At 35.6% G+C, this 19762-nt stretch overlaps 3 protein-coding genes across 3 annotated transcripts; all 3 read right to left on the bottom strand.

Moving 5' to 3' along the window:
* Nucleotides 1-1018: 1018 nt before the first annotated feature.
* Nucleotides 1019-3853, bottom strand: LOC135194887 (protease inhibitor 2-like). Its single transcript, XM_064221087.1, has 4 exons — nt 3752-3853; nt 2859-2967; nt 1864-2010; nt 1019-1215 (listed from the first exon to the last, which is right to left on the bottom strand). The coding sequence occupies exons 2-4, from the start codon at nt 2950-2952 to the stop codon at nt 1211-1213; spliced, it is 246 nt and encodes an 81-aa protein (XP_064077157.1). The 5' UTR covers nt 2953-2967; nt 3752-3853; the 3' UTR covers nt 1019-1210.
* Nucleotides 3854-13967: 10114 nt separating this feature from the next.
* Nucleotides 13968-16342, bottom strand: LOC135226870 (turripeptide OL11-like). The gene is made up of 4 exons (XM_064266562.1): nt 16217-16342; nt 14817-14919; nt 14466-14612; nt 13968-14206 (listed from the first exon to the last, which is right to left on the bottom strand). Exons 2-4 carry the CDS (start codon nt 14908-14910, stop codon nt 14193-14195), a joined length of 255 nt encoding a protein of 84 aa, XP_064122632.1. The 5' UTR covers nt 14911-14919; nt 16217-16342; the 3' UTR covers nt 13968-14192.
* A 1800-nt stretch (nt 16343-18142) lies between these two features.
* LOC135226869 (ovomucoid-like) lies at nt 18143-19762 on the bottom strand. The gene is made up of 4 exons (XM_064266561.1): nt 19686-19762; nt 18995-19103; nt 18640-18786; nt 18143-18367 (listed from the first exon to the last, which is right to left on the bottom strand). The coding sequence occupies exons 2-4, from the start codon at nt 19086-19088 to the stop codon at nt 18354-18356; spliced, it is 255 nt and encodes an 84-aa protein (XP_064122631.1). The 5' UTR covers nt 19089-19103; nt 19686-19762; the 3' UTR covers nt 18143-18353.

The following is a 19762-nucleotide window of genomic DNA, read 5'->3' as shown; positions in this document are numbered from 1 at the left end:
TCTTTTTTGTCTCCTATAACTCAGAGTTTTAGATAGGTCAGAGTAAGTGTAATTAACTCTAGATCATAACTAGGACAATAAAGTATAACAATATTTCTCGCATGTTCAGTTATGTGCTTAAATCGCCATCTCTGAGGGATTATAGCTTTCAAGGGTAGAAGAAATTGATGATTATCCCTGAGTGTTAAAATTAATGATTATCCTTGAGTCTTCTTTGAGATATCCGTTAAATGTAAAAGTTTCCCGATTTTCATGTAATTAGATGTGTAATCATTTGGCCTCGCAAAACATGATTGTCTGCAGTGAATACTTCCATATTACATACGGGAGACTTGAAACAATAAGAAAAATACACGTAAGAGTGAAATAATGTTTATATTTTTGTAACTAAAATGTACTTTATTGGAATAATGGAGGGATGACAAGGTAGTCGTGCTAAGTTATTTAAATACTAAAGTATGTGATAGTGAAAGAGTATACATTGTAGTCGGGTGTCGAGATCCTAGATCCAATTTAAATTTAGAGATTCTTATGGAAGAAAGTTTGGAAGGAATGTAGGATGTGTGAATACAACAATCCTGCTGTGAGGATGTGAGGGGGAGGAGGGTGGTGGGATGCCGGGTTAAATATGGTCTCATCAGAAGCCCCTAAGCCACAACTATGACCTAAGTCAAGGTTCCATATATTTTCTTAGGAGTGTGTCAATTTTGCCCTCTCTTATATACATAGAATTTTTTTTTAATATTATTAATATGTGCAGTTTGTAAGAAAATAAGTTCAATTGTATAAATGAGATGGCTAAAAATTACTTTTCTTTCATCCCCAAAATTTACCAAAACAATGTTTTCTTTTCAAATCAATGGCTGGATCTAAATATGCGCTCTTAATTTCAATTTGTCTTACATTAATCAAACCAATAGTAACTTTAATTACCAATATTTTCTAGGATGATTCTTTGCAAATTTATATCTATACCAAACTCATTGACACACGAAGGGAAATAAATGATAAAATATGATTTTAGATACAGGTTTTATTTAATTTTCCATGAATTATACAATGTTCAATAATAATTTATTCAGTGAATGAAGCAAATATTTGAGGTAGGAAATTTAAGTCAAATATACAGTGACATTCGTGAAAAATTACATCAGTGGTATTTTCAACTATTTTCTCCATATTTAATAGGTACTTCTGTCACTCACTAATCTCAACCTGTGGAAAAAGAAAGAAATATATTAAAGATATATGATTCATAGGACGGTTACAATAAAGTTATCGAAAAAATTGTATTGAATAAGTAAATGATTATAAAAATATATAAATTCACGGTCAAAATAATGAATAAAGAGACGTGTTTCAATAATCTATAGATTGTCCAGCATTTCACTAATCTGTAATCACAACGGAATCCTATAAGGCTGATCAAGAAATGAAGTCATGAATGGGAAAGTTTCATATATTTACGAGATCTGAATTTTTTTTTTTTTTTTTTTTTACGTTGTTAAAAAAAATAATGGAATAAAAATGAACGTAATCCTTGTGATCATATTCAAATAAAATTAATTTCTGGTTTGCATTGAAGTCTCCAGCATGGCCGAGTCACTGACCTTGGTTGTCAGAACGTGAGGTAGATATCCTGCAGTGACTTAATTTCCAATAGAGTAATGAATTGTAAAGTTCCCTCATCATCTCAACGTTCTTACTTTAGTCATTTGTTCACTTTGATGGTGCAAAAGGTAATGTTGATACTCTCATTTCGACAGATATATCAGCAACAGACCATTAACTAAATTAGCAAGCACAATTCAACTGCAGTTCATTCTACACAGGCTAGATACTAAATAATGAAGAGAAACTTACACTCGCTGCAGTCTCCTTGGCATCGCACCGTTAGTGCTGGATTTTTGCACCTCTTCTCGATATCAAAGAAGCAGGAGTTGGAGTATGTCTCGCCATCGCTGCCACAAACCGGCTGGAAGACCGTTATGCAAGCTGTGTTACCGCAAGCTGTAAAGCAAAAAAAAAAATATCAAATATAACTCCTACCATTAAAAAGTGTTTTTAGCGTTCTTAATTAAAATACATAATAGTGGGAATTCGTCACATTTAATTATTAATTGATTTCATCGTTATTATAAGAAAATATTTATAAGAATATTTCAAAAGTCAATATTTTTTCTGTCAGTCTTTGTAGAGATGATAGTAAATATACCCTGCTGATTTTATCTTCTTGCTACTGATTGGCTGAGGAACTGTGCAGTCAAGAATTAACCTAAATTAATTTTATATACCTACAGATACTGTACCATCGTTACGAATAACCAAGAATGTCGTACTATAGTAAATTCACATCAACCGTGTATTTGACGTCTAGGCCAGTCCCTTAAGACGCTCCTGATTGGCTGTTGATAAGCCAATCACAGGGCTGGAAACTCTCTCGAGAGTTCACATAGGCAGGATGCATGTTCCTACCACTCTTTAGAGATACGTCTTTCAAAAGTATCCCTGTGGAGAGGTGGAACATACATCCTACCTATGTGAACTCTCTCGAGAGACTGAGAGTTTCCAGCACATGTGAATCTACTATAGTATTAAACTCTTGGTTATTCGTAACGATGGTACAGTATCTGTAGGTGTATAAAATTAATCTGTATTAACTTTTGACTGCACAGTACCGCAGCTAATCAGTATAAAGATTTATAATATCAGTAGAGTATATTTACTGTCATCTCTACAAACACAAGCTGAAAAAATATTGAATTTTGAAATATTCTCATATATATTTTCTTTTAACAATGAACAATTAATATGCGATGAAGTCCCACCGATTACATAAACAAGGAGTGAAGTCTTACCTGGTTCGTGGTTATGAGGAACAGCCTCTGATGTGCCGATGATGGCAAACAGAGTGACAAGAAGCACAGCTGATAATAATCCCATTTTCACCATCTTTGCGATTTGAATCTATAGAAAGAAGAAAGGAGTGGTTATAGGTTTCGCATGCACAAATAATTTCGAATTTGAAGTGTCTTATCCTTACGTTTTCTTACAAATTAACGAATTTCTTCTGTTTTTTTTTGCTTTTATATAATCGTTATTAGATGCAGAAAATTTCTGTGGTGTTTCTGGCCATATATATATACATATATATATATATACATATATATATATATATATATATATATATATATATATATATATATATATATATACTATATATTTATATATATATATATATATGATATTATATATATATATATAATATATATATATATATATATATATATAGTATATATATATATATATATATATATATATACATATATATAGTATATATATATACTATATATATATAATATATATATATATATATATATATATATATATATATATATATATATCATCAGCCGTAGTTAGTCCACTGCAGGACAAAGGCCTCAGACATGTCCTTCCATTCCCGTCTGTTGGTGGTCTTTCTATGCCAGTCTATACCCGCAAATTTCCTTAGCTCGTCAATACATATATATAAAATTTCATCGGATGACATACACACACACACACACAAACACACCCACACACAGACTTGTAAGTGCTTGTACGTGCAAGTGTTTGTAAAGAACCAATAATTCATAATTATTCTCCAGAGAGGTCAAAAATATCCTTGTTGATTCATAAAATTAAAGTAATTTGTTTTTATCTGAACCGTAATGTGCAAACATAAGAAATAACTTGGGGGGATCTCACGCACGTCTTAGCTCGGCTTCTTGACCTGACTGATAAAACTGGGCGCAAATAATCACTTATATACCCGGTATTGACGTCAGTGAGAGTTGCCAATTAACTAATTTTGACAGAAGCCAGACTGGTTTTCCTATTATGCTCTGGGTTCCGAGAAGAACAATATCATTTACTTGCTGAGTTTTTTCCTTTAATCGTTAACTCTTAAGGGATTAAGTCCCTCATGGAAATTTCGTATTTCCGTATGAATAGATGTATCAGTCATCTGACCTCACAGATAAAATGTTTTATATTTAGTATCAACAAAAACAGCGTCGTTTTATTCCTAATAAGCTAAATAACTCAGAGATACGTGGCCATAACCATATTTCATGATTGTGAAGGGTATCTGAACTTCCGGGTTATACCACTGCGTTATTAAACTTGGTTAAGAATTCCGACTCTCTCTCTCTCTCTCTCTCTCTCTCTCTCTCTCTCTCTCTCTCTCTCTCTCTCTTGAGCTAGTTGTTATCCACAGATGCGTGAAAAATATCAAGAATAAAAATGCAAATAATCTCGAATACAAACATATGTACGTGTATGCATGTGTATATGTATGTACATCAATTAATGGAAGAAAAAAATAAGTATCTCAATTGGATTTATTACCATCCATCCGGTTCATTCTAATAAAACATAAGATTATCTATATGATATTTTGCTCAACATGGGGCTCGTAGAATATGTAATCTAGTTACATAGAAAAGATGCATTTCATGGATATCAACGAGAGAAAGTTTTTGTTTTGACGAAAAAAATTAGTAGGAATGTGGAATTAAATTAATCAGCATTTTGAAAAAGGTGTTCATCTTAAATAGTCTTATTAACAGTACGAAGAAAATATGTTGTTACATTTTGGGAAAGTAATTCGCTTCATCTGGGCCCATTATCTAAAGGCATCTAATATACTCTGATTGTATTCATTACCTGAAGGAACAAAGAGTGATTGTGGCTGGGATGAATGAGGGGTGGAGCCTGTTACATCCGGGAGACTCTGTAAATAGGTGAAAGAGCACACGTGGATCTTTGGCGTATGAAAGAGTGGTTGCGCCAGGTGATTTAATCGCAAAAGTATATATGATCGAGAAAGATATTTTTTATGGATTTCTTAAGTAGAAGTGTAAAGAAGGTGGAAAAATTAGTTCATGGATATGCTAGTGATCAGATGGATTGCTGGAGAATAGCTGATATTTAGTTGAAGGCAAAGATAACATAGGTGACAATTTAAGTTAGACAAGTGAGTGGATGTTATTACCACCACATCAGGGTACCTGCTTATCAAATATGAGGCCTTTTTTCTTACTAATGGATTACCTCTTCATTTAATGGTAATTTATTTGGCAATTCCTGTTATCTTCTACCCCAAACCCCCAGCAGTTCCTAGGCCACAAAAATACAGGTTTTAATTACTATTACTTCTTCATACAGCATTTCCTCATCGACTGATGGCAGTTTCATGGACATAAGAATTACAGCACATCTCAGAACAGAATGATATATGTAAGTAACTATTTTTCAACCATTAGATAGTGGGTCTTAGATTCTAAAGTACTGTAGATGCTCTCACTGAATCGTGGTAGCGTGACCAACATAGATGCTTTCGTACGATTCACAGTTTGTAGCTAAATATTTAGTTTTATTTATAACTTTGATAGTCCGTAACCTTTTTTCTTTTATTGTGAATCTTTTGGTAGACTACTTATTAACATTTTATCGAAAAGCACAATTGGTTCTTGGTGGACTATTAGATTAAAGTAAATTCATTATAATTTAATTATAAGTTGTCAATACTTTTCCAACCTTTTGATTTTTTTATTTTAGTTTTAAGTTTATTAATAAGCTAGCGTCGTTTTTCGTATATTTGAGCTTTTCTTAGTTTCATGAACTCTGTAAGGGAGTCATATGACTTCGCAGTTTTGCTTTGTTTACCGCCTTCTCCCCCGGTATTAGTGAACCACTGAAGTGCCTTATTAACGATCGTTGTTTTCCTCTCCTATGAGCTGTGTTGACTCGAGTGGAAGGCTTGATGGTAAGGAAGGTGATTCGTGACAGGGTTAGTTCGAGTTCCTCCTCACAGCCTGACGCTTTGCCACTTAATCTTTGGTCACTTCTGCAGTTTTGTACGGAGATTTGGAGATTTGGATCACGGCTTCCATAATCCTTTGCTGCCTTGTGTGTGGTCGCTGGTGTTTGTCACCCGCGGCATTCATCAGCCACGCCCCTTCCCTCGTTCGTCGGAAGGATTCTGAACGAGTTGGCCCGTATCTACTGTGAACGGTGCGGTTTGTGGCGTGCGAGATCCGTTGACGTCCCGGATTCTCGGAGGCTACCACCCTCGGTGTTCCCGGGGTATTTTGGGTTGCCTGCAGACATTGCAGCTTGACCCAGTTGACCTCTGCATCAGCGTCAGTGAGTTCTTGGAACTCGTGGAGACAAGTAGGGCGGCTTTCTACAGGTATGAGATGTTTTATAGCTATTTAAGACGATCGTGAATCGCTGAGTACCTGTAGATTTGCACGCCCCTGTTTGCAGTACAGTTTTCTGGACCTTGTATGGCCTGAAGAGACAATCTACTAAGCCTCTTGTGGTTGAATCAATTTGTAAGGTTATTTTCATCATTTATTGTTTATCTACTTATTATAATTATTCTTAATATATTCTATTCACTAAGTTAAGTTTTGAGTATAATTTAGTCTGTATGTGTTAGGTAGGAGTATTATTAAGTTTCCCTCTTATTTTCTCTTGCTTCCTTCTGCCTAACTTACTTTCTTAGGTTAGTTTTGTCTGGTCAGCTATTTGGAAGGTACCTACCTGAAGACATATTTAAAATATCCTATTTCTTGGTTTAGAGTTTAGTTTAGTTATAGGTGATCTTTTAAAGATCTTAAGGTTGGTTTTTCCCTTGATATATATATTCATTTTGATTATTATTTTTGCCAACCATTACCTTTTTCTTGTGTAAATAAATATTGTAACTTTTGGTGAGGTGTTTGTTCTTTTGTTCCTAAGTTGCTGTGTTACATTTCTACTGACCGCAAATTCTGAGTAGAGACAAGAACCCTTGAAATTACGGCCGTAAATAAGGTCGTAACAATCTGGCGACCGTGACAGGATTTGCGCTCAGGTGTACACAGTAATTGGGACTTTGGAACGCTCCTCAGTGGGGGTTATAGTATTTATTTTTGAAAATACCTTTCTCTCCTACCACTATGGATAATTTGGAAGACTTTGAGTTTAGTCCTGCAGAGTTCTTAGGGTCTGCCGACTGTATTAGGCATTTACCAATACTAGGCAAGGAATATCTGGTTAGTTGTGCTAGGTGGTTGGGTATTCCGTTCAAAATGACGGATACAAAGAGAAAGTTGTTAATAATGGTGAAGAATAGTGTTGTGCAAGGTTTGGCTGAAGCTGAGGGATTAGTCGGGGAAAACATTAGTGATAAAGGTAGTGAATTAGGAAATGATGATAGGTTAGTTGTAGATGATAATGGTATTAGTGGTGGTGCAGGTTTTTCTCTATTTGATGATCCTCCTCAGACTGGACTCATTTATGAAGGTCCAGCCAATTTGGTGCCAAGAGGAAATATAACTACAAACCCTTTCTTGACTGTAGAGAATTTAGGGCTAGCAGTGCCTACAATGCCTGTAAATTCTGAATCAAAGGAAATTCAGGAATATGATTTAATTTGTAAAAAAATAGAGTTGTTGAAATTGGAGCATGCAGAGAACGAGAGGGTGAGGAGGCATGAGATAGAGATGGCCAACCTTAATTTGGAAATGGCTAGGTTACAGGGGGCTCCTAACCAATTTAGCACACCCCGAGGTAGTCAGCCTGATAGGTTTAATATTGGGGCTGCATTAAAACTGGTCCCCATTTTTGATGAAAGGAATGTTCCTGAATTCTTCAAGGCCTTTGAGAGGGTGTCAGCTCGGTTGTCTTGGCCACCAGAGATGTGGACAGTGCTGATTCAGTGTAAATTGGTGGGCAAGGCAATTCGGGTATATAATGCCTTGGAGGAAGGGATAGCCAGGGATTATCACAAGGTAAAGGCACTAATTTCAAAAGCTTATGATTTGGTCCCTGAGGCATACAGGTTGAAGTTTAGGAACTTTAATAAGCATCCTTCCTTATCGTATGTAGAATTTGCCAGGTTCAAGGAGGAACAGTTTGACGACTGGTTGAATAGTCGTCAAGTTGTCACTTTTTCTTCCTTGAGAGAACTCATGCTTTTGGAGGAGTTTAAGAAATCTTGCTCCAAAGAACTAAGAATTTATTTGGAAGAAGTAAAGGTCACTAATTTAGGTAAGGCAGCTCAAGTGGCTGACGAATTTGTCTTGACCCATAGAACAGGTTCAGGCAATTTCGCCAGCAAGGATATAGGTAATAATGTAGTAAAGTCAGCGAGTTTTCATAAAGGAATAAGAGGTGATAATAATAAGCCTAAGAATTCTGTGGTTCAGAATATTTTCCCTGTTAGTAAGAATGGAAGATTCACGAGTAAACCTGGTACTCGTGTATTTTCCAATGGAGGTAATTCTGGAACGAGAAATAGTAATATGAAGACTTGTTTCTGGTGTAATAAACCCGGTCATTTCCAGGCTCAGTGTCACGCCAGAACAAATTATCTTCAACGGAATAATCCTGTGGCTTTAATGCCAAGTGCATATCCTGACGTAAGATTACCTGTAATAAATAGTGGTAGTGGTGGTAATAGTACGCCAGGAGAAGGAAATAATAATCCACAGGAATGACTACCATATGATAAATACATACTGCCTGGTAAAGTAATTTATAATTCTGTCATTATTGATGTTAGGTTTTTGAGAGATACAGGGTCTGCTCGGTCGTTAGTGCTGGAAAGCAGTTTAAAAGGTTTGGTGAAGTATTCAGGGAACTTTATTGTTCTGGGAGGTTTCCCGAACACAATAGTTTCAGCTCCTTTAGTAGAGGTAATGTTGTCATTCCCTGGGTATTATGGAAAGACCGAGTTGGCCGTTGTCGAGAGTCTTCCTATAGCTGGTATTGATGGCATATTAGGAAATAATATGATTAATAGTGATGGCCAGGAATTATTCCCAATATTGTCAATCAATAAGTGTCCAGTAGCAGTTACCACTAGAACTGCCGCAAGAGCTGCAGACTTATTAAATAATGATGAAGAGTTAAATTTGAGTAGTTAGAGGTAGACGTAGATGTAGGAAGACCCGGGTATGTAGTAAGTAGTGTAGTAAGTAGTGATAATGTAATTCCCGATTGGGATCGAGCAGCTTTTATTGAAGCCCAGAAGAGGGAGTTTAATTTTGATTTAGGTGATACTTCTGACTTGACGAAGCCTCGATTCTGGGTAAAAAGGGGCATATTATATAGGGTGAGTCGTCCCCTGGTTGCTACTGATCCCCAAATGTCCCGTATTGAGCAAATAGTGGTGCCTTCTCAATTTCAGAGACAAATATTAAATTTATCTCATGATGATTCATTCTCTGGTCATTTTGGTGTCTGGAAGACGTTCCGTAGGTTGGCTAAATGTTTTTGGTGGCCAGGAATGAAATCGTCAGTAAAACAATATGTGAAAGAATGTCCAGTGTGCCAAGTGGTAGGTAAACCTAATCAAACAATTGTAAAAGCACCTTTATATCCCATACCAGCTATTGGCGAGCCATTTAATGAGCTGGTAGTTGATATAGTAGGCCCTCTGCCTAAAACTAAAACAGGTTTTATCTATTTACTGACTGTGATGGATCGGGCATCACGATTTCCTGAAGCCATTCCCATGAAGAAAGTCACATCTAAGGCTGTATTTGACCAGTTGGTAATTTTCTTTTCGAGGTATGGAATCCCTCGTAAGATACAAACTGATTGTGGAACTAATTTTACTAGTAAGGAATTTCGAAGTAAGTGTGCAGATCTAGCCATTCTGCACACTACTAGTGTTCCTTACCATCCAGAGAGTCAGGGAGTGGTGGAAAGATTCCATCAAACTCTTAAATCAATTTTAAGGAGATTTTGTTATGAGCATGGAGAGGAATGGGATAAGGGTCTTCCTTTTGCTCTCTTTGCTCTTAGAAGTCATCCAAATTCATCCACGGGCGTGGCTCCTTTTGAATTAGTCTTTGGATATAAAATACGGGGCCCTTTAGAAATTTTATATGAAGTTTTGGAATCTGATCAAATAAAGGAGACGAACGTGGGTGAATTTGTTGATAATCTTAGAGGAAAACTTTCTAGCGCCTGGAAGTTTGCTAGAGAAAATTTAGCTAGCTCTCAGGCTGCTATGAAGATCAATTATGACAAGAAAACTCGAGCACGGTCGTTTGAGCCTGGGGAATTAGTTTTGGTGTTGGGTACTGATTCGGATAACTTCCTTGAACCAAGGTATAAGGGGCCTTGGAAGGTGTTGAGGAAGTTATCCGATCTTAATTATGAAATAGAAGCTCCCGGGACCAAACGAAAGTGTCGAATTTTTCTCTAACAGACTGAAACCTTATGTGTCTAGTAGATCTGATCCTTTGGAAACAGGGTATGAATCGGTTTCTTTGGTGGCAGAGGTGCTTCCTGATGGGTCTGAGGAAATAATTAATCAAGTACCTTCAGATGCTCTATCCAAGAATGTGCAATGTTTGGATGGGTTAGATGAGCATCTGAAGCATCTTGATCTAAATCAAAGAAGGGAAATGGAAGGCTTAATTCATTCTTTTTCAGATTTGGTTAGAGATTCTCCCGGATTGACTAGTTTAATTGAACATGATGTAGTAGTAGGAGAAGCTTCACCAATTAAACAAAGTCCTTATAGACTAAATCCCACTAAAATGGATATAGTCAATAAGGAAATAGAATATATGCTGAAGCATGATTTAATACAACCTTCTGTTAGTCCTTGGAGCTCCCCTATAGTATTGGTGAAGAAATCCGATGAACAGTATCGAATGTGTGTGGACTATCGTAAAGTTAATACACATACTAAAAATGATTCCTTTCCTCTTCCTAGAATTGACGACTTCATAGACCGCATTGGTTCAGCAAAGTATATTACAAAGTTGGATTTGCTCAATGGGCTACTGGCAAGTTCCTTTGTCGGATCGAGCAAGAGAAATTTCAACATTTGTCACCCCATTCGGCTTGTATTAATGCAAGGTCATGCCTTTTTGGATGAGGAATGCTGCTTGTACTTTTCAAAGATTAATGAACCGTGTGGTCTGTGGATTACAAGGTACCGAGATCTACATAGATGATCTTGTTGTCCACAGTAATGATTGGAAAACTCATTTACTCAGGTTACGTAATGTTTTTGAAGCTCTCCGTGCTGCGGGTTTAGTCATTAACCTCGCTAAATGCGAATTTGGTAAGGCTAAAGTTGTGTATCTGGGTCATGAGGTTGGTCTGGGTCATATAGCTCCGAAACAGGCTAATGTCGAGGCTATAACTAATCTAAAGAGACCGTGCAATGTCCGAGAAGTTCGAAGGGTGCTTGGTATGATGGGTTACTATGGAAAGTTCGTTAGGAACTTTTCTGACATTGCTCGTCCCTTGAATGATCTTTTGCTAAAAAATAAGAAATTTATTTGGACTAGCGAGTGTGAAGAAGCATTCATTAAAATTAAGACTATTTTTATGTCTAAACCTATTTTGATTTCTCCGAATTTTCAAGCTCCCTTTATAATTGCTGTTGACGCTAGCGATGTAGGCATTGGAGGCGTTCTCTTTCAAAAGGGTGAGGACGAGGAGGTGTATCCAATATCCTTCTACAGCAAAAAGTTGTTCACGGCAGAGCGTAAGTATTCAACTATTGAGAAAGAGGCTCTCGCCCTGATCCGTACCATATCTCATTTTAAACCATACTTAACTAATCTTTCTTTTCCAGTGGAGGTATGGACGGATCATAATCCGTTAGTGTTTATTGAGCGGATGAAAGGGTCTAACCAAAGGATTTTTACGTGGTCCTTGCAACTGCAAGAGCTCAACTTGGTAATTAAACATATTAAAGGATCTGATAATAAGATCCCGGACACCTTGTCTAGGATGTAAAGTGTTTATTTTTGTTGGTCTTTCCCTGCCTCTTTCGCCCTGCTCGTTTCTCTTTGTGTTCATTTAGAGTGAAAGCAAGTGCTAACTTTATGGTTTGTTCCGACGTTGTTCGGTTGTTTCGTTTATTTATATGATATATATTTTTTTTGCCAGTGTTGTTTTTAGTTTAAGTATTAGTTGTAAGAAATATTCAGTTCTATATTAGTCATAGTTTCTTATTAGCTGATAGGTAGGTCTTTGTGCCATTTGTTATGACTTTAATTTTTAGCAAGAACTTTTGGAATTTCAGAACTTTATCATTTTCTGTGATTTAGTACATTTTGTTCTTGGCTTTAGAATTATGTTCGATTAATTTTTTTTTTTATTTCCAGGCTTTGTATTTAATTAGACTGTTTATATATTGGTATGTTTAATTGAGGTATATTTAATGCCTACCTTTTTTTATTTCAGAATGTGTAATGCACAATTGTGTGTGCTTTATTAGATAATTCTATGCATGTTTACATTAAGGTTATCTTTACTTTTAAGACTGATGCTATTTTAAGATTTAATTGATTCTTTAGGTTGTATAAAAAAAATTTTACTCTATTTGATAAAAAAATTTTTGTAGGGGGAGAAAGGTATTAGATTGAAGTAAATTCATTATAATTTAATTATAAGTTGTTAATACTTTTCCAACCTTTTGATTTTTTTTTATTTTAGTTTTAAGTTTATTAATAAGCTAGCGTCGTTTTTCGTATATTTGAGCTTTTCTTAGTTTCATGAACTCTGTAAGGGAGTCATATGACTTCGCAGTTTTGCTTTGTTTACCGCCTTCTCCCCCGGTATTAGTGAACCACTGAAGTGCCTTATTAACGATCGTTGTTTTCCTCTCCTATGAGCTGTGTTGACTCGAGTGGAAGGCTTGATCGTAAGGAAGGTGATTCGTGACAGGGTTAGTTCGAGTTCCTCCTCACAGCCTGACGCTTTGCCACTTAATCTTTGGTCACTTCTGCAGTTTTGTACGGAGATTTGGAGATTTGGATCACGGCTTCTATAATCCTTCGCTGCCTTGTGTGTGGTCGCTGGTGTTTGTCACCCGCGGCATTCATCAGCCACGCCCCTTCCCTCGTTCGTCGGAAGGATTCTGAACGAGTTGGCCCGTATCTACTGTGAACGGTGCGGTTTGTGGCGTGCGAGATCCGTTGACGTCCCGGATTCTCGGAGGCTACCACCCTCGGTGTTCCCGTGGTATTTTGGGTTGCCTGCAGGCATTGCAGCTTGACCCGGTTGACCTCTGCATCAGCGTCAGTGAGTTCTTGGAACTCGTGGAGACAAGTAGGGCGGCTTTCTACAGGTATGAGATGTTTTATAGCTATTTAAGACGATCGTGAATCGCTGAGTACCTGTAGATTTGCACGCCCCTGTTTGTAGTACAGTTTTCTGGACCTTGTATGGCCTGAAGAGACAATCTACTAAGCCTCTTGTGGTTGAATCAATTTGTAAGGTTATTTTCATCATTTATTGTTTATCTACTTATTATAATTATTCTTAATATATTCTATTCACTAAGTTAAGTTTTGAGTATAATTTAGTCTGTATGTGTTAGGTAGGAGTATTATTAAGTTTCCCTCTTATTTTCTCTTGCTTCCTTCTGCCTAACTTATTTTCTTAGGTTAGTTTTGTCTGGCCAGCTATTTGGAAGGTACCTACCTGAAGACATATTTAAAATATCCTATTTCTTGGTTTAGAGTTTAGTTTAGTTATAGGTGATCTTTTAAAGAACTTAAGGTTGGTTTTTCCCTTGATATATATATTCATTTTGATAATTATTTTTGCCAACCATTACCTTTTTCTTGTGTAAATAAATATTGTAACTTTTGGTGAGGTGTTTGTTCTTTTGTTCCTAAGTTGCTGTGTTACATTTTTACTGACCGCAAATTCTGAGTAGAGACAAGAACCCTTGAAATTACGGCCGTAAATAAGGTCGTAACATGGACCCTAATCTTGAATTTTTCTGTTTCTTCAAACGCTCCCTTCCATCGTTCAGTATTGGTAATATTCATGAATGCTCTATAGAAATCAATAATATTAGCCTCTATAAGTCGTGCTTTTATGGTCGTTATCTGTAAAATTATCTATTTACTAAACCCATTGATATTTGAGCGGGGAAATGAAAGTTGATATTTGAATTTTAGTTGCAGACTTTATTACATTTTTGTTCATAAATGATACAATGCTTCAGTGATAATAAAGTCAGTGAATGGTGCAGTGGTGCATAGACATTTCATTTAAGAATTCTTCAGCAAGTCTACGGTGGCATACTTGAAGGATTACATCAATGATAAATTTGGCTTAATGTATTACCTATGAAACTGTCTCTTCCATTGTTAATCAAGACAATCTCTTAATCACTCACTCATACCTGTAGATGAAAAAGTAAACTTACAGTCAAATGCTTTAACATCATTATTCATTGTCACTCTACCAATATCTTTGCTCACCATTCTCTATATAAGAGCAAAACATCTCTTTTGTAGACACTCTCTGTGCAAAAATCCTTTTTCAGGCTTACGAATTTTAGCAGTCATAACACACACGATTAATTAAGAGAAAACCTTGTATATACTACAACTTAGGTCATTGCGAATAATATAAATACGAAATACTTTAAAGAGACTTACAGTTACTGCATTCTCCGTGGCACTTAATCGACAGCTTGCGATTGTTGCATCTCTTTGCATACCTATATTCGCACCTGTTGCCGTATGTATTCCCATCACTGCCACAAATGGGGTAATATTCCATTGTGCACATTTGGTTAGCGCAATCTGTAAAACAAGAAATATGAAAGAATGTTATTGTTATTAGTAGAAGTAATTACAACCTTGGTAGCCCAATTATAGAAGAACGTGAAGCTAATACGGTAATCTTGGAAGTTCACAGTGAATTTATAGTATTTGCAAATATATAATGGGATATTATATTCACCTCTGACTACTACAGTTCCTCAAAAGCAAGAGGATGTGTCTTACCTTGAGGACGGCCGCCAGGACTGGCCTGTGATGTGCTGATGATGGCAAACAGAGTGACGAGAAGCACTGCTGGAAGTAATCCCATATTCACCATCTTTGTGGTCTGGACGTGAAGAGAGAGGAAAGGAGTGGTCAAAGGTTTGGCAAATAAAGGCAATTTTGAATTTGAAGAATATCCTAACGCGGTAAAAGTTTGCCATACATAAATATTTATGGATTAATTTCGGTCAACGCTCACAAAATTTTAGACAGATTCCCTGGTTTCAAGACGTATCAATCTTATTAGGCACTATATATACATACATATATATATATATAATATAGATATATATATATATATATATATATATATATATATGTATATATATGTATATATAGATATACATACATACACACACACACACACACACACACACACACACACATATATATATATATATATATATATATATATATATATATATATATATATATATATATATATACATATAAATATATATATACCCATCAATCCACGGTAGAAAGTGAGTGGAACTGGGGACTTTCAACAAGCACTTTTGGGTTTATTTCTACATTCTCAAGTTCACACTGAATCTAGGAGAGGTTGACAGGCTTATTTATACAAAGGGAGGGCGGGGTTAAAGTTTGTTAATCTTTGTCGAATGTTCTTTGAGCAAAAACGACATTGAAAGATGATCAAGAGCTAATCCAAGTTGGAGATTGATACTCCTCACTGACATGGCTTCAATAAAAATAGACTCCAACAGATCCCTTTTCCTCTGGTTATTGACCATGTGGATTATCGATGCCTTACTCCAGTTAATGGCTTGGCCTGTCAGAAACCAATGATCCACTGTACCATTATTCGTTAAGCATCTTGAAATGGCATATTTGTGCTGTGAGCATCACATTTTAATACCTTTAGAAGTTTGACCTATATAATCTTATTACATCCTTTGCAAGGAATACTGTATACAATATTGTTTGAAGTAGGCAGAATGTTGAGCTACAAATAACTATATATATATATATATATATATATAGATATATATATATATATATATATATATATATATATATATATATATATATATGTATATATATACATATATATCTATATATATATATATATATAATATATATATATATATATGTGTGTGTGTGTGTGTGTGTGTGTTAATATATAGATAATAATTATATATTATATTAGATTAGATAATATATATATTATATATATATATATTATATATACCTATTTGTATTATGTTTGACATAAGCCCCTCGCGTTTTAGAATATGGACACACAGAGGCACGTGATTTGAAGTGTGTGAACTGAGTAGCACTTACCATTGTCACCGGTAATTCAAAAGACAACGAATAAATTTTGTTGTATGTCTTACCTGAACTGAAATACGAAACGCGAGTGATCCTTAAGTGCATCCAAATAGGGTGTCTCAACCTGACTGTTACTGTGGCCTGCACTATTACCACTTATATAGCCGGCGTTGGCGATGCATTAGAGATGCTACTTATCACAGCACCCGACTGCTATTGTTATTTTGCTGTGTGGCCAAAAAAAAAAAAAGAAAAAAAAAAACGGGGCTCTATTGCTCGTTCCCGTATTTTGTACTTGAATCTCCCTATATCTCTATCTCTCTCTATCTCTCTCTCTCTCTAGTGAATTAGTTGCCATTCATGGTAGTGTCAAAAATAACAAGGGTAAAAGACAGTTAATATTGTACTCACACACCCATACATACATACATACATATATATATATATATATATATATATATATATATATATATGTGTGTGTGTAGTGTGTGGTGGGTGTGTGGTTTGCGCGCGCGCGCAGCTTACGCTTATGTTTTTTTACAATATCTGTATCATGGAACCCCCTAGGATATGTAACTCAGAGAAAATACAATATAAGTTAATGAAGATAGCATTAATAATAAAATATGTTGTTCTAAATGTTTTCTTTAAAAAAACGTGCAAATGTATGCAGTCAAAAGATAAAGTATCCTATTTCGAGAATGCAATTTATTTCATTAGGCAAAATATCTAAAGGCATATAACGTACCCTAATTGTATTCACTGCCTGGAGGAACAAAGAGTGATTGTGTCAGGGGAGAATGAGGGGAGGAGGTTCCTATATCCGGAAAACAAATTTCCGAGATGTATACTAGTATAAACTAGCCCCTTGTTTTTTTTTTTTTTTTTTTTTTTTTTTTGCAATGACCCTAAGTTATGTTAGGTTAAGTTAGGTTAGGTCAGGTTGGGCTAGTTTAGTTCAAAGAAGTCCCAGACAAGTAATTTGGGTGTGGGAAACATAATGAAATTATTTTCAAGATGATTCTACGGATAGTTTTCAAGATATGGCGCCTCGCGTTTTAAAGGGAAGGTTCCAGTACTCGGTTACAGTTCAGGACTATGCATCCAGGAGACTCTGTGAACAGGTAAAAAAGCACACGTGGATCTTTGCTGCACGAAAGAGTGGTTGTGCCAGGTGATTTAAATCCATAAGTATGTAATCTAGAAAGAGATGGCGTTGTGGTCAAGTCTTTATTTCTTAGGATAAATGAGAATGGAAAAGCTTTAGCATAAAAGTGGATTTCATAAGTACAAACGCAAAGAAGGTGGAACAATGAATTCACGAAAATGATAGTGAGCATATGGGGTGGCTGGATATATAGCTGACCATTATTTAGTTGAAGCAAAAGTTAAACTAGGGGACAATTTTACGTTAGAAATGTAGGGATGAAAACGATTGACTAAAGACAAGTTGGCTTCTTTACTAATTAGAAGATATTTCCTCCCACAAACTCTTCATTAAGCGCTATTTTATTTTGCAGTTTATGCTATTTGCACAGCTTTCTCACGTCATTAAAATTATGGTTGTTTCTTGGACATAAGGATTAGAGCAAATCTCAGTTTGCAGTGGATGTTTCCAATAATATGCGCAAGTAACTATTTTTCATGCATAAGGTAGTTAGTCTTATATTCTTTCACATAATTATGGTAGTACGACATGGTAAATGCCCTTGAAAGTTTCATAGTTTGTAGCTAAATATTTATACGTACCTATAACTTTGGTCGTCCGTAAATTAAGAAATAAATTGGTTATTCGTTGTTCCCATTGAAATTCTGTCTTCAGACGCTCCTACCTATGTTCAGTATTGGTAATGTGCAAGAAATCTCAATGAGTTGAAACTGATATTCACCTTATTAACAAGTGGTTTATTGGTCGTTGTTGGTCAATTCAATCTTTGCTGAAACTAATTCACTCATACGTATATAGAGGGAAATAACAGTTTATAACTGAATATTGGATGCATGTTTTATTTATCGTTTTTTACACAAATGATACAATGCCTCCGTGATAGCAAATTCAATGAATGGTGTAGATATTCCATGGAAGAATTCTTAGGCAAGTCTACAGTGGCAATACTTGAAGGTTTGCATAGATGATACAGTAGCCTTTATGTATTATCTATAAAACTATTTCTTCCATTATTAATGAAGACCTTCTGTCAATCAGTGAGTTCTACCTGTAGAAGAAAAAGTAAACTTATAGTAGAATTGTTTAACAGCATCTTCATTTTCATTCTATACCAATCTCTTTTCTCACCATTCTCTATACAATTGCAAAACATCTCATCACTCTTACTCTAGTCATTTTGTTGACTTTTTGGGTACACAGATCATTATTGTGGTTTTCTAATTTATAATAAGCACAGATAATCAACAGACGAAACATGCATAAAGTATGACTTAGGTCACTGTGAATGGGATCAATACTAGATACCTCAGGGTAACTTACACTTATGGCATTCTCCATAGCACCGAATCCTTAGCCTAGGATTGTCGCATCTTTTCGCAAGGCTGAAGGAGCACTTATTGCCGTATGTCCTCCCGTCACTGCCACAAACGGGGTTGTATTCAGTAGTGCATGCTCGATCGATGCAAACTGAAGAGAAAGAATTGGTTAGTAATGTTGCTTACATCAGTCAAAGTATTCATAGGCATGTTAGCTCACTTATAGAAGATTGTGAATCTACAATGATATTCTAGGATATTCAGGACAAATGTATAAAATTTGAAAATACATAATGGGATACTATATTAACATTCGACAGCAGCTACAATTCCTCAAAAAAAAAGATGCTGTTTCTTACTTTGATCAATTGCCCCAGGACTGGCCTCTGATGTGCTAATGATGGCAAACAGAGTGACGAGAAGCACGGCTAGAAGTAATCCCATTTTCACCATCTTTGTGTTCTGAACCTATAGTAGGGGGAAGAAAGGAGTGGTTGCAGGTTTGGAATTCGAACAATATGTTAACTTCTCTTTAAAGGACTATGAAGAATACATAAATTTCTTCCAGGTTATAGTAGTCTTCTGTCCCTTTCAATTAATTAAAGTTTCTGGAATATTATCATCTATATATATATATATATATATATATATATATATATATATATATATATATATATATAATATATATATATATATATACTTATCCCATCACCGTGATTCATATAAATCATTCGAGCTACAAATGTCCTTTCATATCTAATTCGCTCTACCTCGGAATTTATATATTTTCATATATGTACCGAGGGGGAATCTTTAGTTGATAATAATTTCGTCCCCCCATGGGATCGAACCACCGTCCAGTTGGACTGGGAAAAAAATCAGAGCGAATTAGATATTAAAGGACATTTGTGACACACATATATATATACACGTGTGTGTGTGCACATGGGACTACTCGTAACTACTCGTAAAAACACAACAATTAACAATAAACCCCTCACAGTGTATTAATAGCTTCTGGTTTACTTAATAGAATCTTATATGTCCTACCTGAACTGAACTGTGCAGCAGATGGAACTTTAAAGGATCTGAAATTCCTAAGCTGTCTGTTAAACTAGCCGGAACTA

The sequence above is a fragment of the Macrobrachium nipponense genome, chromosome 15 (assembly GCF_015104395.2).
Source record: "Macrobrachium nipponense isolate FS-2020 chromosome 15, ASM1510439v2, whole genome shotgun sequence".
NCBI lineage: Eukaryota > Metazoa > Arthropoda > Malacostraca > Decapoda > Palaemonidae > Macrobrachium > Macrobrachium nipponense.
Note: the sequence above shows the minus strand (reverse complement) of the source record. Positions and strands in the feature narration are given on the sequence as shown.

Excerpts from the sequence above, each read along its gene's own strand:
- LOC135194887 (XM_064221087.1), bottom strand. The coding sequence starts at position 2,952 with ATGGTGAAAATGGGATTATTATCAGCTGTGCTTCTTGTCACTCTGTTT. Across the intron at positions 2,011-2,858 it reads TCCTCATAACCACGAACCAG|CTTGCGGTAACACAGCTTGC; the intron begins GTAAGACTTCAC and ends TTTGCTTTACAG.
- LOC135226870 (XM_064266562.1), bottom strand. The coding sequence starts at position 14,910 with ATGGTGAATATGGGATTACTTCCAGCAGTGCTTCTCGTCACTCTGTTT. Across the intron at positions 14,613-14,816 it reads TCCTGGCGGCCGTCCTCAAG|ATTGCGCTAACCAAATGTGC; the intron begins GTAAGACACATC and ends CTTGTTTTACAG.
- LOC135226869 (XM_064266561.1), bottom strand. The coding sequence starts at position 19,088 with ATGGTGAAAATGGGATTACTTCTAGCCGTGCTTCTCGTCACTCTGTTT. Across the intron at positions 18,787-18,994 it reads TCCTGGGGCAATTGATCAAA|TTTGCATCGATCGAGCATGC; the intron begins GTAAGAAACAGC and ends CTTTCTCTTCAG.